The 16,283-nt window shown below is 30.4% G+C and overlaps 3 protein-coding genes across 4 annotated transcripts; 1 reads left to right on the forward strand and 2 right to left on the reverse strand.

Annotated features, from left to right (window-relative positions):
* The first annotated feature begins 1,161 nt into the window (after positions 1-1,161).
* On the forward strand, positions 1,162-6,725 carry LOC130825898 (bidirectional sugar transporter SWEET17). Its single transcript, XM_057691357.1, has 6 exons — positions 1,162-1,366; positions 1,479-1,515; positions 2,007-2,214; positions 3,158-3,319; positions 5,511-5,630; positions 6,308-6,725. The coding sequence occupies exons 1-6, from the start codon at positions 1,333-1,335 to the stop codon at positions 6,425-6,427; spliced, it is 681 nt and encodes a 226-aa protein (XP_057547340.1). The 5' UTR covers positions 1,162-1,332; the 3' UTR covers positions 6,428-6,725.
* An 884-nt stretch (positions 6,726-7,609) lies between these two features.
* On the reverse strand, positions 7,610-10,541 carry LOC130825899 (uncharacterized). The gene is made up of 3 exons (XM_057691358.1): positions 10,066-10,541; positions 9,310-9,571; positions 7,610-7,929 (listed from the first exon to the last, which is right to left on the reverse strand). The coding sequence occupies exons 1-3, from the start codon at positions 10,285-10,287 to the stop codon at positions 7,871-7,873; spliced, it is 543 nt and encodes a 180-aa protein (XP_057547341.1). The 5' UTR covers positions 10,288-10,541; the 3' UTR covers positions 7,610-7,870.
* An 826-nt stretch (positions 10,542-11,367) lies between these two features.
* On the reverse strand, positions 11,368-15,896 carry LOC130825864 (chaperone protein dnaJ 49-like). 2 transcript variants are annotated; one of them, XM_057691311.1, is made up of 3 exons: positions 15,726-15,896; positions 14,350-15,413; positions 11,368-12,224 (listed from the first exon to the last, which is right to left on the reverse strand). In XM_057691311.1, exon 2 carries the CDS (start codon positions 15,407-15,409, stop codon positions 14,351-14,353), a length of 1,059 nt encoding a protein of 352 aa, XP_057547294.1. In that variant the 5' UTR covers positions 15,410-15,413; positions 15,726-15,896; the 3' UTR covers positions 11,368-12,224; position 14,350. The 2 variants fall into 2 exon arrangements, with proteins under 2 accessions (XP_057547294.1, XP_057547293.1); XM_057691310.1 differs by lacking the exon at positions 11,368-12,224 and having other exon boundaries at positions 14,139-15,413.
* Between the last annotated feature and the right edge of the window lie 387 nt (positions 15,897-16,283).

The raw sequence follows: 16,283 nt of genomic DNA on the forward strand, positions 1-16,283 counted from the left end.
TATTAATGACAAATGAAGTATAAAAATTTTAAGTTTTGCATAAAGTACCTTTTTTAAAGTCATCTTGATGTTATTTATTTTTGTTTTTTTAGGGTTTTCTTTATTTGGAAATTTTATTGACTGTGCATATATTTTTTGCTTTTTCTTTAAAGGAGATATGTATATGATATATTCGCTAACCTTCTTTATTCGGATTTTAACTTTGTGCGGAATTTCTAAGTTGATGACTAAGACTGCTATCATTTAATTTTTTTCTATTATTAGTCAAGTTAAATTTTATAAAGTTTTTTTGAAAGTAGATATGAGGGCAATTGAAATTAAAGGAGTAAATGGAATGTATACATGAGATGAAAAGAAAGTGTAAGTTAGAAACCATAATATATATTTCTATTTTCTTGTCGATAACACATTTTAGCTGCTAATATATCATCATTAGTTATGAATAAATAACAAATATAAAAGTTACTTTATTGATATTATATATCCAAGACAAATCTAACAAGTTGTTATATAATTATATTTTTCTTAATGATAATTCATAAAAAAAATTTAAAACAAAACTTTTGAATAGTGTAAAAAAATTTTTTTTTTTTATATTTTTGAACAAGATCGTAAGTGAATTAAATCAACAATATATGTAGACATATTATTTATTTTTTTATAAACAACTAAAAAATTGAAAACAGAATTGTTAATTAAACAAAAATCCTTATCATTATGGGATACTAGAGAGGATATCCTCTTACAATATAATGAAATCCATAAATGCATTTTATATGAAAGTGATTTTTCCCCGCTAAAATCAATAACTCATAATTTATTTATCAAAACGTATATACCTCCGTCGAATTAATTTACCTTATTTTTATATGAAAATGAAAAGAGATGTAAGTTTGTACAATGAAAATGACCTCACTATTTATTTTATATTTTCTTTTATTTTTAAATACTCCACTACTATAATTTACTATACCTAATCTTAATTTTCAAGGCAAAAGCTAATAAGGCTAAATCACCGATAGATATTAGTAAGAACAATCTAATAGCAAGAAAATGCATTGTATAATTAATTAATCTAAAAGCATTTAGGGATAAACAAATATCAACTTGTATGCCCTTTTGCTTTTATATTCAACAAGTTGTTTGTTTTCTTCTTTTTATATTATAATACTCTCTAAGCATCCTTTCATTTGCTTCATTTTTACTTTCTCTCTCTAATTACCCACTAATTACCAGTATTATCTCACTAACCTTTTTCTTTTTTCTTTCTTCTTCTTTTTCTCTAATTTCCTCTTCCCCATTCACTAATCATTTAAGAAAAAAAGTGCAAAAATGGTGGATTTAAGCTTTTATGTTGGAGTGATAGGTAACAAATAATTAACCAAAAAATCATGCTTAATTATGATTAATTATAATATTTTTAATATATTTTTGTATTAATATACTCTTAATTCTTTCTTGTTGGTGATCATCTGCAGGTAATGTAATTTCTTTGCTCATGTTTCTATCTCCAGTGTAAGTTTTATTTTCATTTAATTTCCATTTTTAACAAATTACAAATTAAGCTGGATTGATTTCTTTAATTTAAAGAAAATTATTTAAATTTAACTAGATTAAGAAATAATGATTCATGATTTATGATTTATGATTTTTGGCACAAGCTCAGTATCCATTCTATAATTCAAATTATTATTTTAACTTTTGTAAAATTATCCTAATTAACATTTTCCTTCTATATTTTAAATCTAAAAACACTAATATCATATTTTCAAGAATCATGAGCATGTCTAATCGTTAAAATCTATAAAAAAAATCTAAAGTTTAATAATTTTTTGATTCGGGATAGACTAGAGGAAAAGAAAAAAAGCCTATACGTTGTGAAAATCGAATCACGCACTGTTCAAAAGGGTAAAAGAAAAAGTCGTCAATCACTAAGCTAACTCATGATCATCTGGTTTAATCATATTGATGTAAAAAATGATGGTAGAAATGTGAAAATTATGCAGGTCGACGTTTAAGAGGATAATAGAACAAAAGTCAACAGAAGAGTTTTCAAGTGTACCATACGTATGTACGCTGTTAAACTCATCATTATGGACATATTATGGTCTAATTAAGCCTGAATACCTTGTTTCTACAATTAATGGCTTTGGTGTTCTTGTTGAGATGATCTACGTCATTTTATTCCTTATTTATGCCCCTCGCCTTATGAAGGTAACCCTTTTTACAATTTATTTTATAATAATAATGAGTTTGATCAATTTTATGGGCGGGACAAATTGAGTTGGATGATGATGACGATGATGATGAATAAGTTAGATCAACTATTTTATACTAATCGAGGATTTTACTGGCTGTAACCTTTTTGTCTCTTTTGATAAGAGTATGGTATGCCGTCATTCTATCTTCTTTGGACTTTGGTCATAGCTTTGAGTTGGATATGATGATGATCAATAGTATGGTATTATATAAGATTTGTTTGATTGCTGGTGTTAAATGGTGTGAATGATATAACAAATGAGTGTAATTTTTATAGGAAAATCTATTAAAAATTTTAATGATCATGTATGCTTGTTTTCCTTCAATGATATCATTTTCTTCACAAAATTCATTTTAATATATTACAATTTAAAAATATGATATTAGGTGGTAATGAAAAATTGAGAACACAACTTTACAATGATCAAAGTTTTATTACAATGAGAATGACATGATATATTTTATAAAAATTTACACTACGAATTATTTTCATTAGCACCACTTAGTATCAACAATCAAGCAGGTCATAAAAATATTGGTGGACGCACGTAAGGATTTGTGTGTGTCCAAGCCCCATCATAAAATGTCAAAAATGTTTAGTTAAAATGTTATGACTTTCCAATTTATAATCTAATTATTATGATCAATATTGAGTACTCGTATAGTTAAGTTTTTGATTGATTTAGTACTTTTACTAAAAAATAAAATTTAAGGTGAAGATGAATTGTGACTAATAGAATATTATATAACAAAAATTGATATTTCAGTATCAGCTTAAATTTTTGGTTGATATTGTGATCTTAATTTATGTTATATACTCTATCAATAAAAGACATTATTCATTTTCATGAATAAATAAATAAGCATATATATGAAAAAAAAAATGAAAAAAATGTAGGTGAAGACATGGAGCTTGGTGGGGATCCTAAATGTTGGGTTCTTTGGAGCAGCAATAGTAGTACCCAAGTTGGCATTGCAGGCTCCTCAACAAGTTGATGCTTTGGGCTTTCTTTGTTCTGGTTTAAACATTGTTATGTATGCTTCTCCTCTTGCTGCCATGGTAATTTATTTCCTCTTTTTCTTTATACAAAGTTACAAACTAATATACTTTTTTAATATATCTATTGCTATTTTTCTTTATGGGTATGATTTGTTATCTTTTATTCCTTCTAGTCTCTTATCATAGTTTTATGAGAAAGTGAGAGTTTGATAGTATGTTACTAAAAGTAATCCGGTGCATTATAATCATTTTTACATGTGTGCTGAGCGGAATGAAAAGATGGATAATTAAAAAAAAATTTCTTTTTTAAAGAATTGACTCAGTTTTGAAGAATTAAATAATAGAAAATTTGAGTTATTCAAAAAAAAAAAAAAGTAAACATAAATTGGCATGCAATATAGGAACAAAATGAACTTTTATTATCAGGAATAGAAAATTTGTTTGGAGACATAGTTTCGCAAATTATAATCAAACTAAAAATGTCAATGTAAAAATATTTTGAAAAGAGCATTCAAAACAATGAAATAATACATCTAGCAAGAAGAATTTAAGGTTAGGGTCAATCTAGGCTATGTCCCGAATTAACTATGTAAATGTCAATTTTGTCTCTATTTTGTTCGTATCTTATACTTCATTAACCTTTACATATATCTCTTTAGAAGTTATAATTCTTTTTTTGACATGGAGATACTCATTTCTTAATTCTTGGGCAAAGTCTTTGTCTTTGTGTAGTGGGTAAAATAAAACGTAGGAAGTAAGATAAAACAAAGAAAAATAGCAACTGAGTTGGTATTGTCCGACCATCCTATATTAATTTTTTAAATTTGGCTTATCATTATTGTTGGCGTAAAATGTAAAAAAAAGTGTATAGAAAGCAAAGGTGTTCAAAACAGACCTGATGACTCAAAATATAACCGACCTTATAACTGAATTCGATTTCACCCAACTTCAAAAATAATTTACAATTACGTAAAATACAATATGGATACAAAATCAATTTTAAACAGACCTAATTATCTAACTCCAATTCAACTCAGTAACTCGAATGAACATCTATGATAGAAAGTAATAGCACAATAAGTAGGTGGAAATATCAAATAAGGCATTTATAGATGCCTTGAAACGAGTCATGACATTAAAATTGTAATACAACTGTCTGTCAGATCTGTTTTATCTGATTTATTTTGAATGGATCTAAATCAACGTGTGCCTTGAGTGTAACTATTCATTACTCTACGAATCTGTTAAAACCTCTTATTATGTTTCCACTAAATCTAAGAAAAATCATATATATATTTTTTTTCAAATAAAATAAATTTTTTGGAAATGTCGAGCATGGAGTGAGTACTCTTTTATTCCTTTGATATTACTATTAATAATGATATTTTTTCTTACAATATGACATTATAAGTAACAATCTCAGATTAACTCATTAACTATTTTCTCTGTTTTTTATAATGTTTTTTCTATTTGGAATATTTCATCATAAAAGAGAGAGAAATTGAATTAATGTCTTTAACACATATTTAGAAAATAAAATATATTTAACTGAGATCTCGTTAGATTCTTAATGTATACTTTTTTATGATGTATTTTTTTGAATTTTTTATTATATGTATTTAAAGATATTCAGGTTCAAAATTTATATTGAAAACCGTGAAAAAGTAAATAGAAAGAATAAAAATAAACTAGCGACTAGCGAGTAGTAATTAGTGCTGAAAATGATGAGGATCTGACATATAGGAAACATGGTTTGCCTAACCATTAGTCCATTAGTCTATTAACCTAATAATAATAATAAGATAAAGCAATATCAGAATCGAGTTTTATCTCAATCGGAGAAAGTACTGTATTTTTCAGACCTTTGTTTCTCTCAGTCTACCATCTAATCTGAAATCACAAGATTAACAATAATACAAGAACTAATAATTAGAAATAGAAATATATATATATATATATATATATATATATATATATATATATATATATATATATATATATATATATATATATATATATATATATATATATATATATATATTAACTTAAAGCTAAAATAGTACCGATAGTCTTTTTAGCAACAGAGGTAGTAACGTATAATTAGAACTAGAAGTATATTTATATTAACATAAAAATTGAAAATGGACTACTTTAACAAAATTACTAGTTTCTTTTCTTTAATTCTATTAGTTAATTCATGAGTTCTATAATATTTTTTAGTTATTCTTGTTTGTGTGATTTATTTGTACAGAAAACAGTGGTGACAACAAAAAGTGTAGAGTACATGCCGTTCTTTCTTTCTTTTTTCATGTTTTTGAATGGAGCAACCTGGACTTTTTATGCTGTGCTTCGTTGGGATTTTTATCTTATGGTAAGTCTATACGTTTGCTTTGGTATTATAAATATCTATTTAAATATTCGGCTCATCTTATATACTCAGGGTCATTCCGTTTATTGTTAGGTTTTAGAATAAAAGATAAAAAGGTCCCCTAAAAATTTAAGGTGTAATAAATAATATAAAACTCATTTTATTTTTTATTGTTGATATTTGAACTATTTTATAAAAAGCACTAATAACTCATACTCCCTCTGTTCTCTTATATTTGCATCAAAGAGAAAATGGATGATTTTTAAGAAAGTATAATAAATAAAGAGAGAAAATGAATTGTGTTGATGAAATTAAAAGAGCGTTAAAATGCGTGGATGAGATTAAAAGAACGTGGTGGTCATTATTCAAAAATAGAAATGATACAAATTAAGTAGGACGGACCAAAATGACAAATGATACAACTTGACTGGGACGGAAAAATATATTACATAGCAACAAATGTACATTATATCTTCAAGTTAATATCCTAAATTTAGCTCTTCCATACAACTAACACTAATATCCTAAATTTAAAACCCTGTACGATAGTCCGTTTTACCCTTGCTAATCAACTACCATGTTTATACTAATATCCTAAATTAAGCTCTTTCATACAACTAACACTTACTCAATTGTTTAAATATACAAAGTGACAACAAAATTAATGAAATGTTGAACAGGTACCAAATGGGATGGGATGTTTACTTGGGGCAGTACAATTAGTGTTATATGCTATTTATAGAAAGGCTAAACCTTCAAAGGGTGATCACATGTCACAAAGATTGATTGAGGAAGCTTGACAACCACCAATTCTCATTTCTTCTTGAAGTCAACACTCTTGAGCAATCTCATTATGCTCATAACATGATTTCTTCTCTTCTATGGATTGATAGACATGTATTCTTTAATTTTCCAAATACTTGCTTTCTTAGAGATAAGAAGACATACTTGTATATGATTGAGGATTCCCTCTTCATAAGGATTTTGATGGGTGCGTATTGCATTTTGTATTACAATGTATTATTGATGCAATGTAAATTAAAGATGTACTCTTGCATAAGTTTATGTGTAAGAATTAAGTTGTAGGTTTGAGGTAAATTACAACGTGGTACACTGTATGGGTATCGGAGTAGAGGTGGCGACAAAAAACATATTGTTTTGATGCAACGGGAGGGAGAGAACAACGGAATTATGAAATGGCTTAATAAAGTAGAGGTAGATGACACTTTGAAGAAAATAACGAAAATAAAGTAGTGAATCCCGACCACTTTCTTATTGAGGCATGGAAATATTCAGAGTAGATGGGATCGTGTTGGTTTAATAAGATATGTATCTAAAGAGAACAACACGACTAATTCGTAGGAGAGAGTGATAGAACAACGCCAAAGAAGACGCACAAGCATTCTCAAAAATCAATTTAGTTTAAAAAATAAAGTTTTGACGTTTTTATTGTTATATATTTCCTCCGTCTTTTATCGTTGAACACGCTTTTCCTAAATGCTCGTTTTTGTTTACTATGCATGATGTCTTCATATCAATTTAACCTTGTGAATTACCACAATCACACACTAAGACTCTAATTTTATAACGTACATGGGCCACCAACTTGTGGTTTATAAGAATTAACATTTTTGATGTGTCAAACATTTTTCGTGCGACTAAAAAGGAAATTATCCCACATGTAAAAGAAAAAAAATACAACCCAATCTGATATTGACGCTTCAAAAGTCATTTATTGACTCCAACTTACTATAGGCTTACAGCAGTTCTTGTAAAACGACTTAAAAAAAAAGTTTACATTCTCATAAAATTATTTGTGAACTTATTGTTAAATGGGCATATAACTCATATATAAGACACGTCTCTCGGTGAAACCTTTTCATACTACAGTTTGGAAAGGTCGGAACCTCGGAGGTACCCAACCTTAGAACAAGAATAGAAATACATTACAAGGGTGGAAAGATGATCTTTAAATCTATAAGTAAAGATAAACAGCACAACTGTACAGCTAATCATGTAGGAGTTTCAAAAAGTGCATTGTTTTTCAGACGAGAAAAGTGCTTAATAGATGATATAATTATACAACAAAAAAAAATTGAGGAGGAACAGTGTGAGATAAATATTCAACTACCAAGGAATTAAGTCATAGCTATTAATTTGTTCAATGAAACATCAAATCTAGCCAAACAGCTGATACAAACATACAGAACAAAACAAACCAGATATCACCCGGATGTAGCAATTCATAAATGGCCTCTGCCGCCACAGTCGGAACACATGATGTTCCCCGTACCTCCACAACCTACAAAGTGAACACTATATTATCAAAAACATTGTCCCATATCAAAAGAGAGGAGGGGAGGGAAGGTAGACAACGTTTTAAAAAAGGTGATAGCACACAAGAAAATTGTACCCAAACTCTAACAGATTGTCACAATGTGCTAAAAGCCTACAAACTACACTAGACATTTGTGGAATTTTTACAAATAGCTAGCTATTCTCATAATAGTTGTCATTCAAGGGCCCACAAATAGTCGTAGATCCAGGATCTTTGAATCATCTGAATACTCTTAACACAAATTCGTTGAAAAGCCCATGAAAGGTAAACAGTCAAGACGCACCTGCACTAATATTCCAGCCCCCACAATAACCAGACTACATGTTCATTCCTTTCCTAGAATTTTTTAATCATGCTTAAATACTTGAAAAAACAAACCAAAGCTTCTCTACCTCACACCAAACCTTCTCATGAACTCACATCAATGACAAGAAAGGGACTGTATTATTTCATATTTTGGATTTATATAATAAAAAAGTACAATAACGTTCCATGCTAAAGAAATGCACCTTTGGCCTCTGCCTCAGAGCTATGTTACCATAGAAGGGGGCATGGGCATCAGCTATATAGATAAAAGTTGAGGTAAGTAGGAAACACAACATTAGTATGTTAAAAACCAAGACAAAAAAAGCCAGATATCACATGTTTACATTGGAACGAAAGGAGTATATAATAACTTAGGGCATTAGTATTCACTATTCAGGAAAACCCAATGCCCGCATAGATATGATGATATCATGATCAATTGATTGAAGATAAAAAGTTAGATCTGAAGTTCCTCGCCAACCACTGTCCTGGAGAAACATATAATCTTCTTATAGAAAGTTGTACCAAATGAAATACTCTATTTCATACTTCAAAGGATAGTAATAGAAGAAACACTTTTCTCTAATTACTTCTGCAATTACTTAGGGTGTGTTTGGTGAAGGATTTTTTGCTTGGTGTTTTGGTTAGCTTTTAGTTGGTCAAACAGCATAAAAAAGTGTTTGGTAAATAGCTTTTAAGTCAGCTAAAAACGGGGTTTTTAAGCCAAAACTAAAAATTGCGAATTGACTATTTAACCAACGATCAATAACTAATTTTACCAAACATCTCCATAGCAGACGACTTAAACACACGGTTACTTTTAGGCTTAGCCAGCCAAATCAGGCAACAGTTGCAGCCAACAAATCTAACCAATAGTTATTGCCAAACATACCCTTAAACAATATCCCTTGCGAGCTTCCATGTTCAACAGATTGATACAACACTCCGTTAAAATCCATAGGAACAGCATAAAATAACAAAAATAGCAATCATCTATCAAAATGGCTGTCAAGCTTCCTAGTTCAGAAATGTTCTTACCTAGGCAACGAACTTTGACGACAATGCCTTGGCACTCTAAAATAGAATCAACATACAATCCTGAACCAGCACAGGTTGTACAAAGGACTGCGCCTTTAGCTTGGCAATTACCACAATGAGGTCGATCACCTATTTCTTTCTTAGTGACTGATAATCCAACTGGTTGTTCAATTATTTGCTCTGGAATTTCTTTATCATAGCAAAAATGAGACTCTACACTAACAATCCGGCGTTGCCCATCAACTGCAGAACATGAAACTGCCTACAATTGAGCGTCAGTTATAAAATTGCTATGTGATCAACAAAAGATATGAGAAAATCAATGATGATAAAACAAACATCATTAAGCATCAAATTAGCGGAATTACATATGTCTGCATTCCAGTAATATACGATTTCCCGTAACACTCCTTGTTTTCACACATTGACTACTATACAAGTGCTTTAACAATTAAAAACGAAGGTATACTTATACTACATTGCTATAAAATCAAAACCCAAATAATCAATTATTGTAACGACTATGATCGAGCATTATTATTGGATCATCAGAGTGTAAAATCATATATATACGCAGATTTATGTATGAATTTCAAATAAAAGATCGAAAATTTAAAGACCAGCCCCCAACCCCACAATTTAATTCATTGTTTCAGGTACCACAATCAAAGCACCAAAATTTAAAACCCTAATTTGCGATTTCGACAATCAACTGACTAAATTAAAATTAAGAGAGAAAGAAAGTAAGAGACTAACCCTTGATTTCTGAGAGAAAGAAAAGGGACAACGCGTAAGAGGTCTGTAATGAGAGTAGTTGCGATTTCTGAAGGTAACAATGGAAGATTTAAGGTGATGGATAGAGGAAAGTGACAATATTGATTGGAATACTGCAGCAGCAGCAGCAGCAGCAGAAGAAGAAGAAGAAGAAGAAGAAGAAGAAGAAGAAGAACAATATGAAGAATGGAGTGTTATCTCCATTTGAAATCAGAATTAGAGTTTGCAAAACTTAGTCTGAAATGTGTTGGTTTTTGGTTACATTTAGGAATTGCAGATCAACAATAATCCTTCCTAGTTTCTATCACCGGAAGTTAAGTACCAAATAATTATAGAGAATCTTGTCTTAATTGAATAAGTATTATATTTTAGGGTTGGATTTTGGCTTTTATTTTTTACTTTCCCTTAGTCTACCTGTAATACAAAAAATAATAGGAGTATTTTTCTATATGATTTTGGTCATTTGAATAAAACACTAGGGTATGCAAAAGTGTTTGATCCAAGTATTTAAAGAATTTATATTTTATATGTAGTTATTTAAAACAGATAATCGTCATACTTTATACTATACCTTTTAAATTCGTAAGGTTGAGGCTCAAATCTATGGGTTGAATTTGTTTTTGTAGTCAGATTTTAATATAAATATTAAATGTAAATATAATTGACTTTTTGATTGGATTAAGGCTCAACACTTAACCAATAGGATCTCACTAAATAAAATATGTACCATAATGAGATTGGTTTAAGACCAACTCAACGAGCTAATAGACTCATAAATACATGTTTAAATTTAATTTGACATGATCAAAGGAAAATTTTCTAAAATCAAAACAATATCGTTTTTATTTTAATGAAATCGCAAGTAAATCAAACCACACCTTCATAGTCCACGCCTTTAACTTTGAAAATCTTGGATCAAGAACGATTGCACAATGAGTATCTATTATTTATTTGCGTATAATAAAATTTAGCACACTTTTTATTTTAGTCCGTCTTATTAAATTTTTTATTTTTATTTTTATTTTTTCCTATAACTCTTTTTTTTTTTTTAATTTCTTTTACACATTTAACTTACCTTTTTATGTCATACATATATAAAATAACAATTTACCCACTTTTAATAGTTTTCCCACCATTTTTATTTAGCAAATTTGATGGGATAATTTATCAAGAAAAGAGCAACTTAAAACAAACTTTGGTTGTATATAGCGAAAAGAATTTAAATTATAAATAGATGAAAGAAATGCACAAGTGATGAATTTTCCTTATGGTTTTGGTTTTCTTTTTTTTATTAGATCAAATTAGGTTAGATTAGAATTAATAACACTACAACGTATTCATTCAAGTTCAAATCAAATTTGAGTCGGTTCAAATCGGATTTTATGTCCATATTGATTTGTCCATAATTGTAAATCAATTTTTAAGTCGAGTCCAATTAATTTAGTTAAAAAGTCAAGTGAATATCAAATTATCATATATGTTTTGAACGCGTCTAGTTGCAATTCATAATAAACACAAGAAGTACTCTTAAGTCAGAAATAAACAAATACACTAGATTAGGCATCAGTATTAAGCATTCAGCTAAGAAAACGCTACAAGAATAGTGTGCACCTCATATAACTTCAAACGAGTCGAGCTTTCGAGGATCTCTTCAACGTAGACAAGCAACTGTCATTCCAAACTTGCAAGATATACCGGATTAATTTATTGCTTCATCAACCTATAATATTAGTCACGTCTACAGGTCATGTGTAAAATTATACTATTAACCTGCTGCAAGTCTAATACCCAAAAGCATACAAGTTACAAGATAACATATAGCCATATAAGTGTGACATCCCATTTTGGGTTAAAAGCGAGACAAGACCCAAACCGAAAAGAAAAATATAATAAAAACAAATTTAAAGCATTTCCTTGCTCGACTTTGGAGCCAAAAAATATTCCTTATCACCAAGGAAGCACCATCAGCTATGAATGCAGGGAACAGGGCAGTGAAAGTGAATCAATCAAACAATCATCTGTTCCACCTCTGTGAATTACGCCCAATGTCGATGTAGTATACACCCCAAAATTCTGATTCCTGCCCTCAGATAATGCAAATTCCGTCTATACTACTATTGCCGTGCTGGTCCACAGTTTGCCTGCAAACATAAGGATATTGGGTTTAATTATCGATACATACGTGTAAAATCGAGTAAATATTCAAGGCCAAATAAACAGGAGAACCGATTAGCCGAGTTCTGTGCTAAATTCTAACCATATTAAATCTCGTTGCATAGCCTTATTGTTTTACATGCCTAGCATCTTTCACCACATAACAGCGTTACAATATAGGAGTAAACTTCCGACATATAACTAACTTAACTCAATTGCACATGAAACAATCAGACCACTTTCTTCAATAAAATCAGTTGGCAAAACGATGATAGCTAGCATTCCATCACTCATGGCTCAACAAATTCATTTGCATAGCTTCAACCCTATTCTGGTTCATTGATGTTCCTGTATAAGAAAGGACTAACAAAACGATAGTGCAAACCCACTTGAGCCACAATAATAAAGAACATGTCAAAGCTTTAATTTCAAAGCATTGGGTTCGGATACATGAACAAATAGACGTCCACATGAATTCTTTTTCATCATTCATTTTTTGATATTCTACCATCTCAGCTATTATGCTTCTCAACTCTAAATAATCAAATTTCTTCCGTGCAAACAGGATGCAAATTGTTTATTCTCAAGTACTATTTGAAACAAATCCCAAAACCTGATCAATATACCAAAGAATACCACCAAAATATAGGCTAATATTGTCATTTATATGAAAAAAGTATCATTCAGTTAGAGAATACATACTAGCAAACCTAACAAAAATATGCTAATCAGGGACAGATTTAGTTACAGTGAAAAAGAAAACGTTGTGGACATCTGACAGACTAGTCATTTTAAAGCCTGAAAGCTGGATGCAAAATTGCCACGACATTTATGCATTTAACCCAGTCCATTTTTTTCACATTAAAGTACTCAGTCTCAGACACTAGCCAGAATGTTCATTCCATTCGAGATTAGGCAATCTTCAGATTACTATGTCTTCAAATGTATATTCAGAAATCTACAAGCAATCCGCAAACAGACAATGCACGGAGATTGACTGGAGTCTACTTGCATAAATCCAAGATCGGGAATTTTTATTTGATCAAACAACAAAAGGAGTCATATAATACAAGGCAAGTATTCAATATCTAATGTACAACGGTAGAAATGAATGTGTCTTTCATGTTGTATCAGTACAAGCTGATTCTCCATCGGAAAAAATTGCAAGGTGCAATCATATGAAATCTCCTCTGCAAAATTAACAGATATCCCTTTGAAAGGGGTACTTTATTGTAAACCACCAATCAACACAGTCAGTGCACTTGTATATGTACCCAAAAAATTCACTTAAGTATTGAAATACATACAGATTGTTATCGCCTTTTCTATACATAACAAGGACTTTAAAGAAGTCTGACCTGAGACAGTGATCTTCCATTATAAAAAATCCTATGATCAAAAACATTTCCGGAAAATTAATAGCCCGCCGAGCTCTAAAAAATTCAGCAAACATTTTGGACAAAAGATTATTTATATCAGCAGGCATGCAGACTGAATGGTTCACAAGACGACAATAGCTTCATTAATAGTGGCATTGGGTCATCACAGCATAAAGTGACAATTCTACGAAGCACAAATATACCTCAGGAGACACATCTCTTCAACTCCCATGCTGTATTTTTTGTTTTTCCCATAATGAAAGGGTCTTCTAAGAACAAACATTTTTCTGTCGCTAAGAATGGTGGATCCAGGGGTTTTCCTGGCTATTGATTATGTCATGTAACAAACTTAAGGGTTACAGTTAGACTTCCTAGAATCATGGTTATCCATTAAAAAAAACTCCTTAGAACCTGTAAGATTATAAAAATATTCCATCAAACTTTCCAATCTATAACTGTACAAGTCTCAAATATTCCATCAACTGCTATATGTGTAATAATTCGTATGTAAATCCAAAAGAATATAAAATAAGAAACCAACCCATGTATTCCTCAAGGAGCAAACGAGAGAAATTCCTCCAGTATAAGTAGTACAATTTCAAAAATATGCATATAGGAAATGTTATCAATCCTCATCATAACATAGTTATTACAGCACTTTCAAAGAAACTTCAGAAATACAAGTAATTCTGTAAAAAATTATCTAGGAACAAAGTGGATAACTTAATCTAACCTCATGCCACTCCGAAACTCTGGAGTTTATCACAATATGGAGTTGGCAAATTACGACTCCATTGACGGCGTTGGAGTTCAACATGGCAGTAGCGTCCAAGCAAGTTTTTGTAATCCTGAATAACATTTTCCTCCAGATTTTCTCTCGCAGCGCTTCCTATAGGGTAGCTACGATCAAAATCTGGAGACTTCACATAAAACTCAACCCCATACTCCTCAGTCACACGAGGAAACTGATAAGAATAGTTTCTTTGCAAAGAGTATTCGGGCTCTGAAAATGGCAGATAAGCAAGCAGCAAGATCAACAAAAATGGCACCAATTGTAAAAACACCATGAAATTAGGTCCTCCACCATTACCATCCGTCCTTTGCTGAGTTCCCGTTCCCCTAGTCCTATAAACATGACTTGTACGAAACATGTCCGATTGACCAAAAAAAGCCCTAAATATCTCATCAGGATCAAACCCTTCATCAAAAAACTCATTATGAGTCCCTCGCCTCCGCCTTCGAACATTATGCTGTTGATTGTACTCAAACTCATCTACTAACCCAGTTTGATCATACTGTCTCCTTGAATCTTCCTCGCTCAAGCACTTAAAAGCCTTGCAAACCTTCTTAAACGCATCCTCAGCACCTGGGGCTTTATTCTTATCAGGGTGAACCTTCAAAGACAATTTCCTATACGCCTTTCTAATCTCTTCCACTGAACATGTCTTCTCTACACCAAGTACTGCATAATAATCCCTGTTTTTGTTAATCTGCTTAATCAATTTGACATGTTCTTCAGTATAATTTCGTTCCCCATTGGAAACCTCAGGAGCAGGTTTAGTAGCCGATGAAGCACAAAATCCGTTCCGATTACCATGGTTTCCATTCTGGGAAGAACCAGATGCGGAAGAATCCATATTTTCACAAGCAGCAATCAAATCATCAACAGATAAAGTATGATTAAGGCGTTGCGCAATCCTAATGAATTTAAGAGCACGATCTTTATTACCAGATGCAATCGCTTCCTTAGCAATTCCAATGCACTTCAATGCCTCATCCTTGTTACTATCCATCGTTCTACAAAACACCCAATTCAATTGAAACCCTAAAAATTAAAAACCCAGAAACCCCCAAAAGTATAACTTAGGCAAAGTTCCTCTAACCCCCCAAATGTATTAAATCAGAAGAAAACACAAAATTCTAGGCTGAGATTGAAACAAAAAAGATAGATCTAACTACCATATACCGATCAAGTTGACCTTAAATTTGGGGATAGAAAAGGTAGAATTAGGGATTTTGGTTGAAATGACAAAATAAAAACTAGTATAAAGTGATGAAATTAATTGGGAATTAAAGAAATATATAAGATTAGAGAAAATTTTGACTTACCTTACAAGACGATGGAGAGGATCATAGAATCTCAAAGAGAAAAGACTACTCTAGTCCTATTTATTCGTGCAAACTTCACTTAATTGGAATTTTGCAAATTCATATTCAATCGTATTTTGTTTGGTCATACTAGAAACAAAGTAGAAACAACTAAGGACATTGAAAGAAAAGTTGAATTAATTAAGGAAAAATTATATAATCTAACATTTTTATCATTTCTAACAATAATTTTATTTATTGATTAACTATAATTATAATTTTTTGATAACTTGATGATTTACTATAACAAAATTTTTTAATTTAAAAAAAATTAATTAAAATAAAAAATCGAAAAAATGTTAAAAAAATATAAAAAAAAATATTTTTTATTATTATTCAGAATTTTTTATGTATATTTTTAAAAAATTTCTCTAATTTTACGTTAATTTTTAGTTTAATTTTTTGGTAAATTACCTATTATAATAATTCATTGGGTTATCAAATTTATTTGATTCAAATCCTCCTTAAAATTGAGAATATTCATCTTTAATTAATAGGTGTATTGTCGGAAAATCATAA

This window comes from Amaranthus tricolor, chromosome 10 (genome assembly GCF_026212465.1).
Source record: "Amaranthus tricolor cultivar Red isolate AtriRed21 chromosome 10, ASM2621246v1, whole genome shotgun sequence".
Classification (NCBI taxonomy): Eukaryota; Viridiplantae; Streptophyta; class Magnoliopsida; order Caryophyllales; family Amaranthaceae; genus Amaranthus; species Amaranthus tricolor.

Coding starts and splice junctions, on each gene's coding strand:
- LOC130825898 (XM_057691357.1), top strand. CDS start 1,333: ATGGTGGATTTAAGCTTTTATGTTGGAGTGATAG. Junction 1,516..2,006: donor CTCATGTTTCTATCTCCAGT/GTAAGTTTTATT, acceptor AAAATTATGCAG/GTCGACGTTTAAGAGGATAA. Junction 5,631..6,307: donor GTTGGGATTTTTATCTTATG/GTAAGTCTATAC, acceptor AATGTTGAACAG/GTACCAAATGGGATGGGATG.
- LOC130825899 (XM_057691358.1), bottom strand. CDS start 10,287: ATGGAGATAACACTCCATTCTTCATATTGTTCTTCTTCTTCTTCTTCT. Junction 9,572..10,065: donor CTTTCTCTCAGAAATCAAGG/GTTAGTCTCTTA, acceptor GCTCAATTGTAG/GCAGTTTCATGTTCTGCAGT. Junction 7,930..9,309: donor CGTCAAAGTTCGTTGCCTAG/GTAAGAACATTT, acceptor TTCACTTTGTAG/GTTGTGGAGGTACGGGGAAC.
- LOC130825864 (XM_057691311.1), bottom strand. CDS start 15,409: ATGGATAGTAACAAGGATGAGGCATTGAAGTGCATTGGAATTGCTAAG.